The 19,849-nt window shown below is 41.6% G+C and overlaps 1 protein-coding gene across 1 annotated transcript; it reads right to left on the minus strand.

Moving 5' to 3' along the window:
• Positions 1 to 12,662: 12,662 nt before the first annotated feature.
• On the minus strand, positions 12,663 to 13,610 carry LOC147701908 (olfactory receptor 1F1-like). The gene has a single exon (XM_086928720.1). It carries the CDS (start codon positions 13,608 to 13,610, stop codon positions 12,663 to 12,665), a length of 948 nt encoding a protein of 315 aa, XP_086784846.1.
• Positions 13,611 to 19,849: the final 6,239 nt, after the last annotated feature.

Here is a 19,849-nt window from a genome sequence, read left to right on the forward strand (position 1 = left end):
TCCCGAAAGCAAATTTCTTTTTAGTTTTGAATTTGACAGCCATGTCTATGTCTGGAATCGTGTCCCCCAGGGGTACACTGAAAGTCCATCGATTTTCAACCAGATCCTAAAAAGATGCCTTGAATCTTTAGTACTGCCCCGAGAGTCTGTTTTGGTACAGTACATAGACGACCTTCTGGTGGCGTCTAAAAGTCAAACTGACTGTATCACCGATACCATTGCCTTGCTGAATCACCTAGGAAAGGGAGGACATAAGGTATCACCAGACAAATTACAGTTCTGTAAGAACTCAGTGAAATATCTGGGACACCAGATAGAGAAAGGGATTCGGAAAGTCACTACAGAAAGGATCAAGATAATTCAGACTATGGAACTACCCAGAACCCAGAAAGAAGTAAGGATGTTCCTAGGAGTTGTAGGGTACTGCAGACAATGGATTGTGGGATTCGCAGCTCTAGCCAAGCCTTTGATAAAAATGACCAAAAAGGGAGTGGAGGACCCAGTAAGTTGGGACGATGAAAGCATGACCGCATGGGTAAAATTGCGAAATTGTCTGTGCTCTGCTCCTGCATTGGGAATGCCTGACTATTCCAAGAACTTCGAACTGTTCTGTGACACAAGAGACAATTGTGCGCTCTCAGTCCTGACACAAGAGCATGGGCTGATCAGGCGTCCTGTGGCCTATTTTTCGGCCACTCTAGATCCAGTGGCTGCTGGGTTACCCGGATGCCTGAAAGCAGTAGCTGCTACTTGCGCTAGCCTGGAACAAAGTGAAAATATTGTGATGGGACATCCTGTCACTGTATATGTTCCACATTTCTGTTGTGATCTTACTGACCCGAACCAAGACCCAGTATCTCACCCCTAGTCGGCTGACTAAGTATGAGAGAATTCTAATAGGTGCTGAGAATGTAATTATTTCCCGGTGCAATGTCCTGAACCCTGCAACCCTGTTGCCCATTCCTCTGGATGTAGAAGCAGAAGGTGAAATGGAGCATAACTGCATAGACTTAACAGAATTTAGCACTAAGCCACGTCCTGATATCAGAGAAATAGCCTTACTAGATGAGGATATTATGATGTTTGTGGATGGCTCATGTTTAAGACATGAGGATGGAGGTCTGAGTGCTGCCTATGCAGTAGTCACATTGGCAACAACCCTGGAGGCATCTTACCTATGCGACGTAAAATCTGCACAAGTAGCAGAGCTAATCGCATTGACAAGAGCTTGTAAGCAGGGGAAAACAAGAGAGTAACTGTTTATACTGACAGCCAGTACTGTTATGGGGTTGTTCATGACTTCGGCCAACTATGGTTACAAAGAGAATTCATGACTTCCTCAGGTACCCCTATCAGAAATGTGCGGCTCACAGATCTGGAAATGATGATGTGACAGCCGGAAACAGATATGCTGACCAAATCGCACAATATTGTGCCCGATACAAAATGTCCCTCCAAATTAAATTGTGGGGAGGTGGAAGCAGTTGCCAACTTATGGTGTTTGAAAGTGTAGCTACATGGGAGGAATTGAGAGAATTACAACAGGCAACAGACAGGGAGGAAAAGGATAGATGGGAGAAGGATGAATGTGAAATAAGGAACGAAGATGGTGTTGTGGTTAACCCAAATGGTGTACCTGTATTACCAGACAGTCTGGTAGCCCCATTTGCAAGGATCATACATGAGGACACACATATTGGGAGGGATGCCATGTGTCGTATGTTTGAAAAGGTATTTCATAACTCAAAATTCAGGAGCACAGCGGAGAACCTTTGCCAGAGGTGTTTAGTGTGCCAGCAGTTCAACGCAGGAAAGAAGACAGTAGTGGAACAAAGTACGATTGGAAAGGCAGAAGGCCCCTTTGTTAGGATGCAGGCGGACTTTATCCAGTTGCCCATGTGCAAAGGATACAGATACGTCCTGGTCACAATTTGCCTATTTTCTAGATGGGTGGAGGCCTACCCAGCAAAGAAAAATGATGCTATAACTGTAGCCAAATTATTACTTAGAGAGCTGATACCTAGATTTGGAATTCCAGAAACTATTGAAACAGACCAAGGTGGGCTTTTTTCTAACGAAGTCCTCAAGGAACTCTGTAAAGCATTTAAAATGGAGCAAAGGTTGCACTGTGCATATCATCCAGAGGCTTCTGGAATAGTTGAGCAAGTGAATGGCACCATCAAATCCAGACTTGCGAAAGTGTGTGATTCCACCAAAATGAACTGGATGGAAGCTTTACCCCTTGTGTTGATGAGTTTGAGAAGTATTCCAAACCGAAAAACAGGCCTGAGCCCACATGAAGTACTAATGGGAAGAGTGATGCGACAGGCATGGGTACCTGGACACAAACTGCTTAGTATTTCTGATGATTTAGTGCTAGAATACTGCAAGCAGCTGGGTGACCAAGTGCGTTCTATCTCTCACCAGATTGGAGAGACTGCTGTCGAATGGCCTACCACTCCAGCACATAAACTGAGACCAGGTGATTGGGTGGTGTTAAAGAAACACACCCGGAAGAGTTGCCTTGGACCAAAGTGGGGAAAGCCAAGACAAGTGATCCTTGTCACTACAACTGCTGTGAAGTGTGCTGGCGTACCGAAGTGGATCCATGCCAGTCACACGAAGCGGGTAACCGGAGAAAACGCGACTGAAGCTGAAGGTAGCACAGCTGAGGAGACTCCAGAAGAGGGTCCGGATCTCGCTGACATTGAACTACCGAGCACAAGTCAAGACGTTGAATGGTTCCCTGCCGACGACCAGGTTCTTGATCCAATACGAACCAGAAAATATTCCTATCTAGATAGTGAGTGGGATAGTGAAGGTGAGACAGAATTAGAGGACGAAGGTCAGGTCATCGAGACTCACACCAAACCTGATCAGGAAATAGGCCAAGTAGGGACAGACCAAGTCATCGATACTCCTCCTGAAACTCCAGAAACTGGAAAGGGACAGATAGTGATTAAAGCTGAAGTTCATGCGAAAGAAAATCAAGGGATCGAAGAGCATGAACAGGAACAGATAGAAATAGACGAACGTGTTCAGGAAGCAGAGTCCAGATCACCTGAAAATAAAGATCAAATTCAAGGTAGACCTGAACAAGGCCAGCTTAGAGACCAGGCAGAAGAAACTTATGAAAGACCTGGAACTAGTCAGACAGGAAGGGAAATAGACACTGCCGAAACAAGAGTGCCACAACGAAGCGAAAACATAAGAGTTCACGAGGAAGGTCAAGTTTCCTCGACCACTAAAAGCCACAAGAAAAAGAATGAGCCCCGATACATGAAAAGACTGCGACTAAGAATCAAGACAGTAGAAGAAAAGCTAAAAGATCGAAAAAGGGCTGCCAGTGAAAGAAAAGAAGCCCGAGTCCAGTCCAACCGACGAAGCTCATGAGTAAAAAGACAAAACAAACTGTATCGGAGCCCTGAATGGACATACTTGGTGTTGGAAGAAATTGACGAACCTAACCACAGTGGCAAGAGCGACGAAGAATCAATTGCTGATCGGAGTTCTGACGAAGACCCTCCTTGAAACAAACCTGAGTGAGCCTCTGGTATAAAGAAACAAAGAGGGGTTGAAAAGCCACCTGTAAGCTACAATGTCTGATTCAAGTGTAAATGGAAGATCCAAATTTAGCTGTTGTAAAACCTGCTGTAAAGTATGCTTATGTAGTATAGCGATGTTGATAGTAATATGGATAGGATTAACAGTCTTTATACCTTTTATGGTAGGTAAAGACCCTAACTTGTACCCTACTAACCCAATGACTCTAGACACAGAAGCTGTACAGACTGAAGAAACACCACGAAGTGTAGAAAAACGTGACAATGCAGTTAGTCTGAGACACACACGAAATGACTTAGAAGCATCAGATGAGGGTGGACTACATTTTCACAAAATGAAAAACAGGACACACTTAAATGTCTTTGCTAACCTTTTAGTGCACTATGTAGAAGCTATGGAAATAGAAGATTGTTATGTCTGCATGAAGCTACCCACTTCAGTAGCTGAAGGCGTGACATACCACCATTTACCCCTGACCTACGGAATTTCCTGTAGTATATTAGCGAGCTTATTCTATAGAGGCACTTTGCAGTACTACTACTCAAACACTGACGTAATTTTTTCAGAACTTCCTGTTCGAGGAAACCTGAACATTGTACATATTAGAAGCGAGGTAACCCGTTAGATGGGAGAATATTTCCTGACTATAGGTGACATAGACTTAAATAAAGCTAGACAAGCTAATCTGACCTGTTCCCTGCAGGAGCAGGAAAAGATGTTTTTGAAAATGGCAGAGAGAAGGAGGTAAAAGTTTCAGAAAAAGGCCACTGACGAAAAGGATAGAACCCCTAGGTGGGCAGAAAATATGGAAAGCACCTCAGAGGGCGAAGCTGCTCCTGCTTTGTTACTGGATTTTGAACGGAAAGGAAAACTCTGTCTTCATAGAGAAAAGACTAGTTATTATAACAATGTATTCATCGGTTCCAGCGAGTGTGAACATAATTACAAGGTAATTGGAGGTTGGGGTTTCAAAAATGGGTCAGAACCTGTGTTTCCCGGAATTTATTATATATGTGGAACAAGGCTTATTTCAAATTGCCGAATCACTGGTATGGGAGCTGCTACTTTGGCATTGTTTTCCCGAAAATATACTATGTGAACAACGCTGCTGGAAGCAATGAAGATACTAATGGCTTAGCGCGTAGAAAACGTGAAAGTGTAGGAGAAATTGTAGGTGATATTTTTAGTGCACTGATACCTGGAATGGGGGTAGTTCTGAATACTCACAGAATCTGCAAATTGTCTACAGTAGTGGATCGGTTATCAACTGACACTGCTGCTGGATTCCTGCTGGTCAATACTGAAATGGTTGCGATCAGATCAATGGTTTTACAGAATCGCCTTGCTCTTGACACCTTACTGGCAAAAGAGGGCGGAGTCTGCAGGATGCTGAAGGCGCAACATTGTTGCACCTACATTCCTGACAAAAGTATCGAAATTAAGAAATATGTAGGGAACATAACTAATTTGGAGAAAGAACTCAAATCATTAGAGGTTGATAGTGCCTGGAAGAGACTGACTAATGGTCTCTCCTCTGTAGGTAGTTGGTTCTCTAACTTAGGTAAAAGTCTTTTATGGAAAATACTGATGCCAATAGCTGGAATAGGTGTGGTTGTACTGATCATATTCATCTGCTGTAAATGTCAAAAATGCATAAAGAAGTACACTGTGAATAAGAGGGGAGTGAAGAGAAATGTTAATGAGCTAGAATTAGAAGAATTGAAAAACGAAATTTACAAGAGAGCTAAAAGCTTTCACCCTAATAAGGATGCGGAAAGAAAGCTCAACAACAAGTTTGTGGAGATTGAGATGAATGATATGCAAGACTGAAGTTGGCATCTGTTTCCATTTATAGTGATGATAGTAAATATCATCAAAGAGGGGATTGATGGAGCAAGGATTCGCACGTAAAGCGACTTGCTCTCACTCATGAACCTCGCCTAACTCGTAATAATATTAATTCAACCTGTTTGTCATTTATCTTGCCTTTTTCCCAACACACGGGTGTCCCCAGGACGCTTGCCTATGTGTCTTTTCATCCTTACCATGCTTGCCTACTACTGAATGGCCGCTTCGCAGAAATCCAGTCTGCGCATGCGTCGGTCATACCCACGTGATGTGACGCACTCGCAATTTGGAGGGATGTTTTCGCTCATGCGCATTACTGCTAAATATGGCCGCTTATCTTTAACCATGCTCTCTGCTAGCTCATGCTGCTTCTGCATATCTGTCTTTTCAGCCCTAACCTTTAATGCTATAGATATTATAAAGTAAGGGGTGCAGTGAAGCATTTCATGGTAAACAGTGTATTCATTTTTTCTGTGTTACTAATTTGTTTTCGCTTACTTTTCATGTATTACGCATCCATGGGCCTGGGTCGGGGGATTGAATCCATTTTGAAGCCCGTAAACTCCCCGCACACGTGATGAGGGAAAAACCCAACTGCGCAGAAGCAGAAACAAGCCAGCTGGCTACCGAAGCTGGGACGCTCCTGGGAAGCTCACCTTCGCCCCTGGAGAAGATGCTGTATTACATCTCAAAATGTTACAATGTTACTTTCCAATGTGTACTTCATTGTTTTCTACCACATGTATGCCTGGGAACACAAACTCCAAGGGGTGGGTACTGTCATTTAAATATTAAGCATGGGAACACAGAATTTAGGAGGTGACAATGACCTAACCACCTCTCTTGACCAATCAAAAGATGGGACCTTGTCACTTGCAACATTTGTGGATGGTCTAGGGGTCCCAAAACAGTATAACTAGTCTAGTTTAGCTTAGAGAAATTGTCCGACTTGTCCGAGTAGCAGACCTGTCACTGACCCTACGAACTCTATAGGTGATTGATACAGAGCGCTGCAGAGTACTCTGTCCGTACTTTCCACAAACTCCAAGGGGTGGAAATAGTCTTAAGTGCTGGCGAAGCACTTTGCTGGGAGACTCGAAAACCCAATCGGGGTTACTGGCGGATTCCGTGCAGAGAGGGGGTAACGCAGGCGTTGCATCCGAAGCTGCAGGTTTTGGTCGTGCCTTTTGATGAGCCCAGTCCTGACCCAAATCCTGAGGGGTAACCTGTCCTGACTGTCCGTGAGCTGTACCTGCTCGCCTTCTGGTATTCCTGAATCCTTGAGGGTCCTTGTCCTCGCCTATTCCCAAGCTGACCCGTGGCCAGGGTTAGTCCTCATTCTGTCCTAGGTAAATATTCTATGTGGGTGTCCGTCTAACTATACTCTTACCTTTCCTCTTCTTAATAAAGCACTCTTGCCGTGATATTATCCCTATCACCTTTGAAAGTGACTGTTTATGCAACTGTTTATTAGTGATGTTCCACTTCTTACCCTACCTATAGGATATTATTAAAACTGACTGCTTATTTAGCTTGTTCCATTTTCCCTTCCCTTTAGTATAGTTGCTGTGAACTTAGTAAGAATAGCATAAAGTTTAGGAATTAGGTTTAAGAATATTAGTGCACATATTAGGTCCTTCTCAAGTCCCCTGCCTTAGTTTAAGTTCGTGTTAAATAGCATGTTCCCTAATGCTCATACCCTGTAGTGTTCCTTAGTACTCTATGGTGCTTGCCCTAATCCATAGTTACATTTTGGCTTTAATCTTGATTATTGATTTTCTGATTTGTATTTGCCTTATAATCATGGCATACTCATTCTAAAACTTACTCTACATAAAGCTTTGAAAACCCATCAGGAGTCTGTGGTCATTATACATCATAAAGTGTTAATAAATGTACTAAATGTATAAGGTATTCTACTCTTCTTAGGAATCTTGCCACCTGTCCACTGCTAGCTCCTGAATCCATCAGGAGTAATGTGCCTGTGGTAAGTCAGGTACATGAATAGTAAGTGGTGAGAGAGTCACCCCCTGAATTACTCATAGTAGCGTGTAAAACTCACCCGGATCGCCCTAAACTCAGTCGTCATATGCACGCCAGGGCCCAGTGCGTGGAAATTGGTAAACTAGTGACCCGGGTGACCTGCGCGCTCTATCACATCCACAGCAACCTAACCATCTAGCCATCTATGCACACACATCCTCAACCTTTACGTGCATGCATCCAATATTCCCTTGTGTCTGCATGTTCCCACATCCATGTGTGAGTTACCTGAATACATGTATGAAGTTTTGTTCCTGTAAGTGTTATTTGTGTATACTGGTGCTTGTACATGTTATTTCTTTGTGAATCCAAAAAGATCACATAGTATGCACCATTACTTCAAAGAACACATAAATGTGAAACAAGCCAGTACACTCCTACTCCATTGACTAAGTCACTCATCCAAGCATTGATACATCCAATGATCCAGCTTTAAAATCATTCTTGCAATCACACTCGCCCAAAATACAGACAATCACACATAATCTCGCCAGTCATTGAAGAATCATGTTCAAGAACAAGTCACACCTATTGGCCTTGTCAGTGTTCTTTTCAAATATTTAACAGAGGCAGTCTTAGTCATGGAACAAGGATGCAACAGCATGTCCCTTGCCTTTACACCTCTAAGTTTGTCATAGAGCTTGGTTATGTAGGGGCATTGCCCTGGCTCCCATGAGAAGTGGGAGGAACAGGGCATAGGATAATGACTACCAATGGAAGCTAGACACAACAATATATACTCAATGCATTTTGTTTATCATTTTCACATCACAGTAAACATTTTATCAAAATAAAAATTGGCACATATTCTTTTTGCCACATTTTCCCCTGATTGTTTTTAAATAGGAGAAATGGATGTAGGGAACATTAACATATCTTGTTTTTAGAGATCTTCTACCAAACAGTGGATAAATGGTTAGCATTTTCAGGAGTTGGCCATGGTTATAGCCTTTTATTGGACAATACAGTAATGAAATCAAGGGCACCTCTTATTTTCTATATATGTTTATTTTATTCTCAAAGTTAATACAGCAATAATTCATTGTCAATATTTTGAGAAAGTAATTGAAAAAATCTAATTTTCTTTAAACGTTTTGTTTCTAGATAGACTGGGGGAATTAAATCAGGCTTAAATGAGAGTAAATACAGTGCAATGGTTTCATGAGCTCTTGGTCGGCAAAGAAGTAACATGCATTTGGAGCAGATGTCTTCATTTAAGCTACACCAGCTATTGTATATTCTTTTAAATGTGACTTATCAACACAGCCGTCAATTCACCAGAATGTTATGCATAGCAGAAATGACATCACAAACCCTTGGACCACCGATGACATCATAGAGCTCCATTGCTCCACCGTTTTCTGCTTAACATCCTCTTGTATGCTGCTGAAGTGGCGCTAGAATGTCAGGGGTAGCAAAGGACAAGCTAGGTGTACCAACTGATACCCCTGTCACCGTCCAATTGATGACTGCAATTGCTCAATTAACAGGAAGTTGGCAGTTTTGAGATACAAGTAGCAATTCATATGGAGTATTCCACATTGACAAAACATTGCAATACGTTTGCCGAAATAATTCGCCTGTCCCTGAAATACCTTTTAATGTTGCATGACACAGATGCAATAGTTCAATTTTTTATTCCGTCCTGAACCCAATTTGCTGTTAATGCTCATATGGATAGCATAATGGGGGTGGTGGACAAGTTACTGCGGATACACAAACCTATGAGACAAAAAAGCAGCAGATGAAAACAACCTGGACCCATATTACTTATTGGGCACACTGTTACTGTTTGTGCTGATCTTTTAACTGGCCACATCTGGAGCACACTAAGGCAGTGTCCCCTATTACAGCAAATGCATTTCCCCAGCAGAGATACAAATGTGCATGTTCACTGAGGACAGCCCATTAGTGAAAGCCAGACTGACAGTTGACAGCCACCACCTTTTCATTCTTGGCTAGCGGTGGCCTGGCCTGCATTTGAAAGGCGAGGAAAGATTCCCCTACTAGGGGCTGCAATGAGTGATTGCGCCACCTGCTGCGGGATGTCCTGGATGGGGGGGGGACTAAAGGGTCCTCATTCCCCCCAATAAAGGGGCCCCCTCGGGGCACACTGACTGTGAGCTACCTCTTTGTGGCACACAGTCAGTGTGCCTCTTCCCAGCCTCTTTGCCCGCATCGGTAGTACGGTATGGAAGTAAATGTCCATTGTGAAGTTGTTGCAGCAGATTCCATCTGGAGTCAGGCATTGCTTTATTTTTGTGCTTTGGACAGACTGCATTTAAATTGCCAAGCACATTTTGGTACAAGTAAAAGTATGAAAGTGAGGCCTAGGCAGTCTGAATTGCTTGTGTTGAATTAACATGTGTTTTTTGCAGTGTAGAGAAAAGTGGCCTTTTCAGCTTTGAAGATTAATAGAATGTGTTTCCCTCTTGTAAGCTCATCCTTTGTAATCTAAGTTCACTATTTCTGTCTTAAGAGACTTTGGCTAATTGCATATTTTGATAAACATGTTTAGTTTAAAACACCTCTTTTTATAATGTGTGTGAATTAACAAATGCACAAAACACTACACATGGGGCTAAATTATTTTTACATGAAAAGCTATCTAAAACATTAAAGCATGTTGCTGTGTGTGCTGTATTAACTGTGTGCACTGTATTAACTGTGTGCGCTTTTAAAATGTACACTAAAGCATGAAAAAGCTATGTTATTCATTGCACATTTTTTGCATGTTGCACATAACCAATCATAAAAGCTGCTTTAAACTAATAGCTTGGCTAGGTAAACATTTATAAGGGGTATTAGTATGAGGGAGGGAAACATAATGGCTGATTTACATGAAATTAATATTCTTTTGTGTTTGTTTTATTTTTGGGGCGTAAGAAAACATGGCTGCCTGTGAACCCAGCAAGGCTGTGACTTGCATTAAAAAGAAGAGAGCATGCACAGACTGTGTCAGCTTTCCTCAAGACATGAAGGAGTCAAGGCCACTGTGAACCGTACATTATTGTGATTGTGCCAATGTACCAGAGTTAGTTAAAGTATCTGTCCAGCCTACGATATGACAGGAAGGGAGGAAAAGTTAGAAACATTTTTCCTAGTAAATGTTGCTAAACATATAAAATGTATTCATCATTTGCGCTTCTTTTGTTAAAACTGGTATGGTGTAGAATTTTCAATGAGTCAGGATAGTGAGACCTTATGCCATCATTCACTGACCATTAATTACAAGCTTTTCAGAACAGGAAACATTTTTGTGTAATCTGCCAAGAATTAGAGTATAAATAATGACGTCTTTGGAGGCGTGGTTTGCTTTTAGTTCACTTTTGCTTTTGGGCTCTTGTGGCTTAGGCTCTGCTTCATTCATATGGATTAGGTACGAGAACGTTGCTGGAAGAGATTGCTGAGGATAAAGATTGCGTCCGAGGAGAAAGAAGTTTCCCTTACTCATGTTTTTTTCAGAGAGTCCTTGCACGTCATATTTTGGCACGGCAGGTCACATTCCTTTGAGGTCTTGTGAAGGGCAGGCTGTTTTGGTCTTTAGACACAGACAGGAGCAGAGAGTGCAGCTGATTAGGATAGAATTAGATGCTAAACTTTAAGTTTATGCTTTGACTAATTAATTAGGTCTGAAAGGATTTATTTGTCGTATGCATTTATTTCTCTTTATGGGAGATTTTTGCCAACTATTCTTCTTAGAAACTCTTCAAGAGTATTGACTGATATTTTGCGCCATATTTTCCTTTCTACATGTAATGCTTATATGTTCTGTATTAATGCTATTTTACCTGTTTTCCAAATTCTGTAATCTGATTGATATTTTACTTGATGTGGCATCACCACGATACTGATACAGTAATTCCACATAACCCACAGCAGCATTACCACTAAGCTCTGTGGTGTCCCTTTCTGCACAAAAACAATCATCCCCTCAGCGCAGGCACCCTTGCAAAATTACTTTAGGGTGTCCGTGTTGCAGTTTATGCGCTAGCACAGGGGAGAAGGATAGGAATGTGCTGTATCTGCACGGAAGGATTGCTGCACTGCTGTGCCGCAAACTATTATAACTGAGGCCCTTTCTTCTTTCAAGAATCGCCAAACCTGTCAACATTGCTTGTCATTAGGTCATATTTTTGCGCCACCATCTGCAGGGATTTCCCTAACTCTAGACTATTTCATAGGCAACTTTGTCCATTACTGGCAGATGTACCTAGATGATAGTTAATAGACATTGGAAAGACTGTTATATTAAAATGCATTTCTGCTCAATACTCTTGTAACAATATCCAAAATATGTACAATGCTAGTTTCTCATTTTTACAGTCAACTTATGAAATTTAATGCTGGTCTTGTATTTAAAACCTCAAATAAATAAAAGGATCACAAAGCATAAATTAGTAAGGGTGTAGGCTGCGAATTTCGACAAGACAGATTATCATTAAATCAATATTGAGAGATAAAATAGCGAAAGATAAGTTACTGTACATTTTCTTTACCTAACTCCACATATGCGTACCTTGGTGATCTATATAGCTCCAAGCTACATAGATGTGGAGTTAAGAATAGTAAATACTTACCTGCCTCTATGCACTTATTTATTTATATTTTATTCCCTGACATTGTTGTAGAATATTCTGTTGAGTCGATATTCAGGATAGGCTATTCTCAGCCACGTTCTTAGTGGATGATAAATATCTTTACAGTCTTCAATAAGAAGTGTGCCAACTCTGTGTAATAGTGATTTTACTATTGCTTGTACTTGCTTCTTCATTGTAAGATTTCCAGATGTTTTGATTTTTCAATGTATCTGTCTCTCTGATATGAAGATATTGCTTAATCAATGTTTTTTAGGGGTAGACGTCAAATCACTAAGAAACCATGCTCTGGAACACCTTGCACTCCAGCTTCTATGTTAATCAGACCTTTTGACCTTAGGCAAGGGATTAGAAGCTTACTTAACCCACTCTAAATATGGATCCCAGCTTCCGAATTGATCTATAGGGAAATTACACCTGTCTGTCCAGTGCATAGGATTCGATCTTCTGAATTACTTTCCAGCTTACCCACCCACCCTCTCTCACCTCCAGCACTCAGTAGTGGCTGATAAATGTTCTATAAAATCTCAGCACAAAGTTAAAAAAAAAAGCAATACAAATACATATGATGGACAATGCAGCAGAAAGTCAGATGGATAGTCTCAGATTTTATTTCCTCCCCAAAAAATGTATTTTTCTCAGAGCTCTAGCCAAAGCACCCTTGACTTCCTTGTTTCGAATACTGTAGACAAACGGATTCAACATGGAGTTCCCGATGCTGTACAACACACTGATGATAAGGTCCTTCTCCAATGAATAAGCAGAGGCTGGGCGGATGTATGTGTATAGCACTGGGCCATAGTTCAGAGTCACTGCCGTCAGGTGGGCAGAGCAAGTGGAAAATGCTTTGGATCTCCCTTCCGTTGTAGGCATCCTGCATATTGTGGCAATAATGAGGATATAAGATATTGTAATACATAGGCATGGACTCAGCAGGAATAAGGTTGTCTCGGACAGAAGAAGGAGCTCATTTGGGGATGTGTCTGAGCAGGACAGTTTGAAGAGTGGTGGCAGGTCACAGAAGTAGTGGCGTATCTCATTGGAGGCACAGTATGATAATCGTGCTGCCATAACACTGTGTGCTGCTGAATGCAGAGAAACAATGACCCAAGACCCAGCCACCAGCCTCACTCGGACACCCTTGCTCATTAACATAGCATAGTGCAGTGGCTTACTGATAGCCAAGTATCGATCCACAGCCATGATGGCCAACAGAAAACCTGTCATGTTACCAAAGGAGAGGAAAAAGTGCAGTTGCAGAAAACACCCATGGAAAGATATGCTTTTCCTTTCCAGGAAGATGTTGGCCAGAAGTTTTGGGACCGTGGAAGTCGTCAGGCAAATGTCTACAAAAGATAAGATACTTAGAAAAAAGTACATGGGCGTGTGAAGTTGAGTATCCACCCGTATAATAAAAATGATGGTACCATTTCCCACCAGAGTCACCAAATACATCAATAGAAAAACCACAAACAGGATTATTGAGTGCTCCGGAGGCTCGGAAAACCCTAAAAGGATGAATTCAGACACTTTGCTTTGATTCCCTTTCTCCATCATCTTCAGAGCTTGGACCTTCAAGAAGAACAATGATGTGTTTATTGAGATATTATCAATGAGCCACATAAACAATATGATATTTTAAAAAATTGTTTGACTTATAGAATTTAGGAGCCTGCTAAATTAAAAAAAAATTAGATCTTTGAACTACTTTTACCGTCCATAGATAGAGAGGCAGACATTGTTCCTGAAGTTAGATTGACAAGGAAATGATGAGCATAAAAATTAAACACTTATCACTTAGTTAATCTGCGTCCAGGTTTAAGGACAGACATACAATGGAATGTGAAGGCAGTGTGACCAAGAGAAGGATATGGCAAGAGTAACAAAAGAATATGACACCACATGTGGTTAAGTCAAGATTTAATTAACATGAAGAGTCTTAAAAGGAGAGACAACCAACAGAAAGATGAAGAGGTGTAACGAGAGACTATTGAAGACGGAAACAAATTAAATCAGTCAGTGAGGTCAGAGAAGGTCACAATAGACAAGTTTGGAGAGATATTGTAAAGGACAGAAAAAGCCAGTGTTAGGAAGACAACTATCGATGAGAGACAGATGAAGAGGCAGGCAGCAGTATGAAAAGAAATAGAAACATATTGGGGAATTGTAGGATTGAGTGTCAGACAGCAAAAAGACAAAAAAAGACAATGAAGGGAAGAAATACACATTGAGAGGTGTCTGAAGATGGACATTGACATGAATGAATTTCAGTCAAGGGCAAGAAAATGTGGAAAATAAGAAATTCCTATATGGGAGTGCAAGAATTTGGCAATGGATGGAGGCAGGGAAAATATAACTGTTATTTAGAAAGAAAGGATTGAGGGACAGACCATTTGGAGGAATGAAAACAGAAGTCAGTTGAGAGAAAGCAGACAGTGGGAGGAGGAGTAATGAGAAAGATTGAGGCTAAGATGCAAAGCACACGTTTCACACTGAAAGTTGTAAAGTAAAAGGTTAGGACTACCATCAAGAATGTGAGCCAAATGTGTATAAATGGAACACATTTTCATAGAAACATTATGTACCTTATTCAAAAACAATATTTATAATGAATGAACTGGTACTCCATCAGTAGCACTTCACATGCTCATAAGCATAATTAAGTGAAGCATGGATGGAGATGTCCACCTATGTGTGCCCTTTCTTTTGTGGTGGACTTCTCAGCCACCAGAGTGGAATAAATCCACACATGGAAGTTTACTTCTTTTGAGTAAATGTTTAGGTGACAAAGGGGAGTTGCAGTAATATGGAAAACATCTACTACCAAATGGGAGGCAAAAAGGACAAATTAGGGTAAAACATGCAAATAGAAAAACAAACATACAAAAGGGTAAGTCAATTGCTGAATTAGATCACACATTTCTTTCTGAAAATTGCCTTTGTGAATTGAGCCCTTTATACATAAAACTTGAGCAGCATCAGGTATTTAGTATATGGATTTATTTAGATGGCTCCAAAGCTCTTTTTATGGCTATATTCCTTGCTTGCTTCAAATGTTTTTCAGTTCACATGCAGTGATCTTAAAAGGTTTACAGAAATTGTCACTGACATTAGGACAAATCTGTCTTCTCTTTCCCAAAAATTCCTCTCATAAATGGGAAAAAATCAACATGGTAATCAAGTCAGCACCTATGTGTGGTATTGTCACCATTCCGATAATCTATTTAACCCCTTCCACCTATGAATTTCTCAAATCGTATCCTCATGATAGAGCGTCATGTTATTCTGAAAATTGTAGGGGTGCGTCATAATTACCAATAGTCAGCACCTGCATATTTAGAGGAATGTATTAACGTATAGTCATTAGAAATGCAGTACTAAAAACAGCACATATTAATGTGGATAAAATGTAATTGTGCTATTCATTCAGATCAATGTTGTGTTTAATTGAAATTGTGTTTTAGATGATGCATAATGAATTAGTTCACGTGTAAAGTGATGCATTAGATTTAAAGGTGCACCCTATTAAAGTCTGCACACGTAGTTTGTTTATTATGTGTGCAGAAATAATGAAGCCATGCTTATAAAAGGATTTCGAAATGTATGTGTAAACGTGTAAATTATTATTATTACTATGTTTCTTATATAGCGCCTGAATCGACCCCCGAAGGGGTATCTCCGCGCTTGACTTGGGAACCCGTCCTGGCTTTTTCTTGTGAGATAGCCCCTACAGGGCATCCCCAAGGTGAAAGCCAGGCATCCCGCCGCGGGGGGCCGTTGTGGAGATTAAGCAAGCTTAATGCCCAGAGTTGCAGAGTGTGAACCCATGATTAGGTCAGGCACCAAAGCGAGAATTATCGAGTCCATGGACATTTGAGCTCAAGACACTGCCGCGTCGGGAATTGAACCCTGGTCCCGGGTCTGACCTCTGCTTCAGGGTCTGCCTGCTCTAACCAGTGAGCCACACTTCTCCACTAAAGGCCTTCTAAAGGCCTAGCTGATTCTCTGTGCTTTGCAAAGAGAAGGCCTGTCTGTAATTTCCTATTTTAGCTGAATATTGTGGGCCTGAAATTTATTTTTCCTTGGGAAAGGGTTCTCAATAGAAGGAAGGTAGACAGTAGATTTTGTGTGTGTGCAAGGTTGCTTCGCTCACATGCTTCTTGTTGCAGGTGCAATGATATACATCTCTTTAGGCAGAAAAACCCTTTGTTTTAGGAGTTAGGGCGATTAGAGAAGCTGCCATGGAAGTGCACAGCAATGCAGATATGATACTTTCAGCAGAGAAGGTGCCTGGGACTCGGGGACGTCCAAACTTTTTTTGGATGAAGTTACAGGAGGAGGCCTGGCCGAAGGGGTGTTAGGAGGGTGTCTTTTACTGTTTGTGATTTTGCATTAGGGATAATGCCCCTCGGGAGGAGGTTCAGATGAAGTTAGTTCGAGCTGGTTGGAGATAGATTGAGTCAGGTGGAGTGGGAGTCTGTTGGAGAGGCAGGAGGGAGACAGGATGAGTTAGGGAATCAGAGGGGAGCTAGTGCTAGGACAGGGGCATCTTGGAATGAGCTCAGCAGCTTTGGCTACTTACTTATGCAAGTGAATGAACTTCTGAGGAAGTCCTCACTACTGACACCTTTTTTCTCTTGCATGGGCACAATGCTAAGTAGGGAAGTCATCTTAGTGATAGTGTAGGGATAGACTAACTTTTCAGTTTTAGGTTAATGAGTACTCGGATCCAGATTGGAACTGTAATTGTGGGCTTAATGCTTCTAGAGTTGACGATCCTTTTGATGCTGAGTCGGATGAGACTCGTGTGTAGGATTATGTTTGTATTAGTGCCCATCTATTTTCTTAACCTCATTTTGAGGTGCTTGTATGTTCAGTTATTTTTGGCAGTGTAATGCATTCGGAAAATTGTTAGTGATCCCTTGAATTGAACTGCATTGGTCATATCTAAATATTATGAATTCAAAGATATGTCCCTTTTACATTTCTTAGCAGAAAAAAAGATCCAAACAGGTAAGATGAGAATTTAGCCTTTATCAGTTGGTAGCAGATGGATGGATTTCTCTAGAGTAAGGGGAGATCTAGATTAGGATAAGAGAATCCCAAGCCATAGAGTTCAGGCATTGGTTGTTCATTGGATCATCGGCGGAGGACGGAGGCATCGGATGGAAACTGATGGGGAGTAACGGTGCGGCCGAAGCAGCAGTTCATGGGAGAGAGAGTATGAACAGGGTTATGTGCTGTTAGATTGCGGTGTTGATTTGATGGTGTGATGTCTTGCAGAGTTGGTGTGAGTGTTGAGTGATTGTGAGATCAGGCAGTGAGTGTGCGCAGCCCGGGAAAATCTTAAGCCTGATGATAGCTTAAGTGATTGTGTTGTAGAAGACACCCAGAGTAATTGTCAACCATTGATTGGGGTTCATCGACAACCCGGACCGAGATAGGGGGTGCGAATGTGTGAGTGTATGAGTAAAAAATGCTGGTCGTAGGTTGCTCTACCAGGAGCATCGAGCATTTGAAACCTATCACCTGAGGTGATTGTCCGGAAGAACTGGCGGTTACCAGATTGAGGTGACAATTACACGAGACTGTGGACGGACAGTCAGAGAAGTAACTTGTTTGGGACAAACGGTTATTTGAGCATGTGAAAGGAACATATGAGTGAGTACGAGTAACCTGTAAAGGAGGGAAACTGCTGCGAGCAGAGGAAAGGTGACATCAGAGGGTGCAGCACTGCGATATGTTGGTTGGTATTGGGGGATTGTCATCAGAAAGAAAAGTGCGCTGCGAAAGGAGGAAAAGAGTTTCATCATGAAGAGTTTTAAAGTTTTACGAAATATGTGGAGAGCTCATTACATGGCTATGAATGTAGGGTTGCATACCGTACGTTGGCTTGAAAATTGGTGTAAAATGATGGAAGGAAATGAAGAATTTACTTTTGTCTGATATGGTACCTTTAGATTGGAAGTGTTGTATCGATTGGAATCAATTATGGCTTCTTTGCGACCTTTACCTAGACTAACACAGTTTGAAGCGTTACATGGCAGCCCATGAGAAAAAGGGAGAGCGAAGTCAGGAAAGAGTGAAAAGATCAGTCAGGGCATTCCAAGATGTAAGATGGGATGCACTAGAGAAAAGGTGGAGAGAACAGACTATTGAGGGGGCTAAGTTGCTCCCATTGCGGGAAAAGACAGGAGATGCACAAAAGAAAAGTGGAGAGGAAAGTGATAGCAATACTGATGAACTTGATAGAGAGCTTGTTATCAGAGAGATCGCCTCCATACAACCCAGCATCAGAAAAGGGAAAAGCAGCACTGACAGGGGGAATGGGAGAACAACAGGTTCCATCTAGTGCAGGATTAGTTGAGAAAATCTCAACTGGAGGGATTGGAACACCGACCCCAGTGAGCACGGAAGTAAAGGGAGCTGCAGATATTAGAAAGATGCTGGATGCTCTTACAGTACCAGTTACCATTGGTCCTATAGTGTCGGCGTATGCCCCAGATCAGGTGAGAGATGGGAGTTTGCTGCAGTCAGTGATAGGAGAGAGTACTAGCTCAGAGGGAAATGGCACAGTGAACGGGATAGCTACATTGTCAAGGCCCACAGAATCAAGTACGCTGTTGCCAGCTAGCATTTCAATCTCTACCCGTTGGCCTGAGGGTGCCTGAGGGGGGAGGAAGACTGCACTCTTGGGGCAGTATTGGAGGTAGACCAGAGGGGACCGTTCGTAGAAGCTGACGTTGACGTTCATTCTACCACCTTTTTGGTTGATACTGGTGCTACCTGTTCTACTGTTAGATCTTCAGTAGTTCTCAACCTACCCTTCTCGGGACAATCAATCCAAGTTGTAGGAGTAGCGAACAAGCAAATGACAAACCCATTAACTGAGCCGATCTCTGTGAGAATAGGGACTTTCTGAGACAGACACCATTTTATGGTATGCTGGTGTCTGTCCCTTTCTTTGGCGTTTATTATCTCTGTGTGAATCATATTATTTTTATTTCTCTATTTTTTATTCTACATTCATTGGGTGATTTATCCATCTCAACTACTCTTTATGATTATGTTGCTCACCTAGCTGCTCACCTATATGATGCTCCTTTGAATGTTCCACCTCAAATGTTAAAATGTTGCTGCTTTAGCCTACTCTAACTCTACTTCCCCTTTCTTGTATCTGCACTTTATACTCTGTTTTCACTGTATATGTTTTTTAATCTATTTGTTTCTATTCTCATTTACTATTCTCCTCATCATGCCTCCCCTCTTTCTTTCTATGTGACTCTTATCATTTTTTTCCATTTTTTTATTCTAGGTTTATTATATGATTTATCCATCTCAACTACTCTTTACGATTACGTTGCTCACCCTTCTGCTCACCTATATGATGCTCCTTTGAATGTTCCACCTAAAATGTTAAAATGGTACTGCTTTAGCCTACCCTAACTTTACTCCCCCTTTCTTTAGGCCGCACTTTATACCCTGGTTTTTACTGTATATGTGGTGTAAATCTATTTGTTTCTATTCTCATTCACTATTCCTCTCATCATGCCTCCCCTCACAACTTCGTCCACGATTTTTGAATCTCCTATCTCTAAAATTGTCCCTAACTCTTTGTCCATTCTTTACCCCCCCATGGTAAAAAAACTTCAAACACAAACTTCTTATTCTCCATCAAGAAACGTTACTTGCCGACAGTCACAATAGCCTCACCTCCTCCACTATTACTAATTACATCTTCTTCACTAAACACCCATCCAAATGGAAAAGCTTATTTCTCCGACACCTCCCTATCA

Source organism: Lissotriton vulgaris, chromosome 7 (assembly GCF_964263255.1).
Source record: "Lissotriton vulgaris chromosome 7, aLisVul1.2, whole genome shotgun sequence".
NCBI classification, from domain to species: domain Eukaryota; kingdom Metazoa; phylum Chordata; class Amphibia; order Caudata; family Salamandridae; genus Lissotriton; species Lissotriton vulgaris.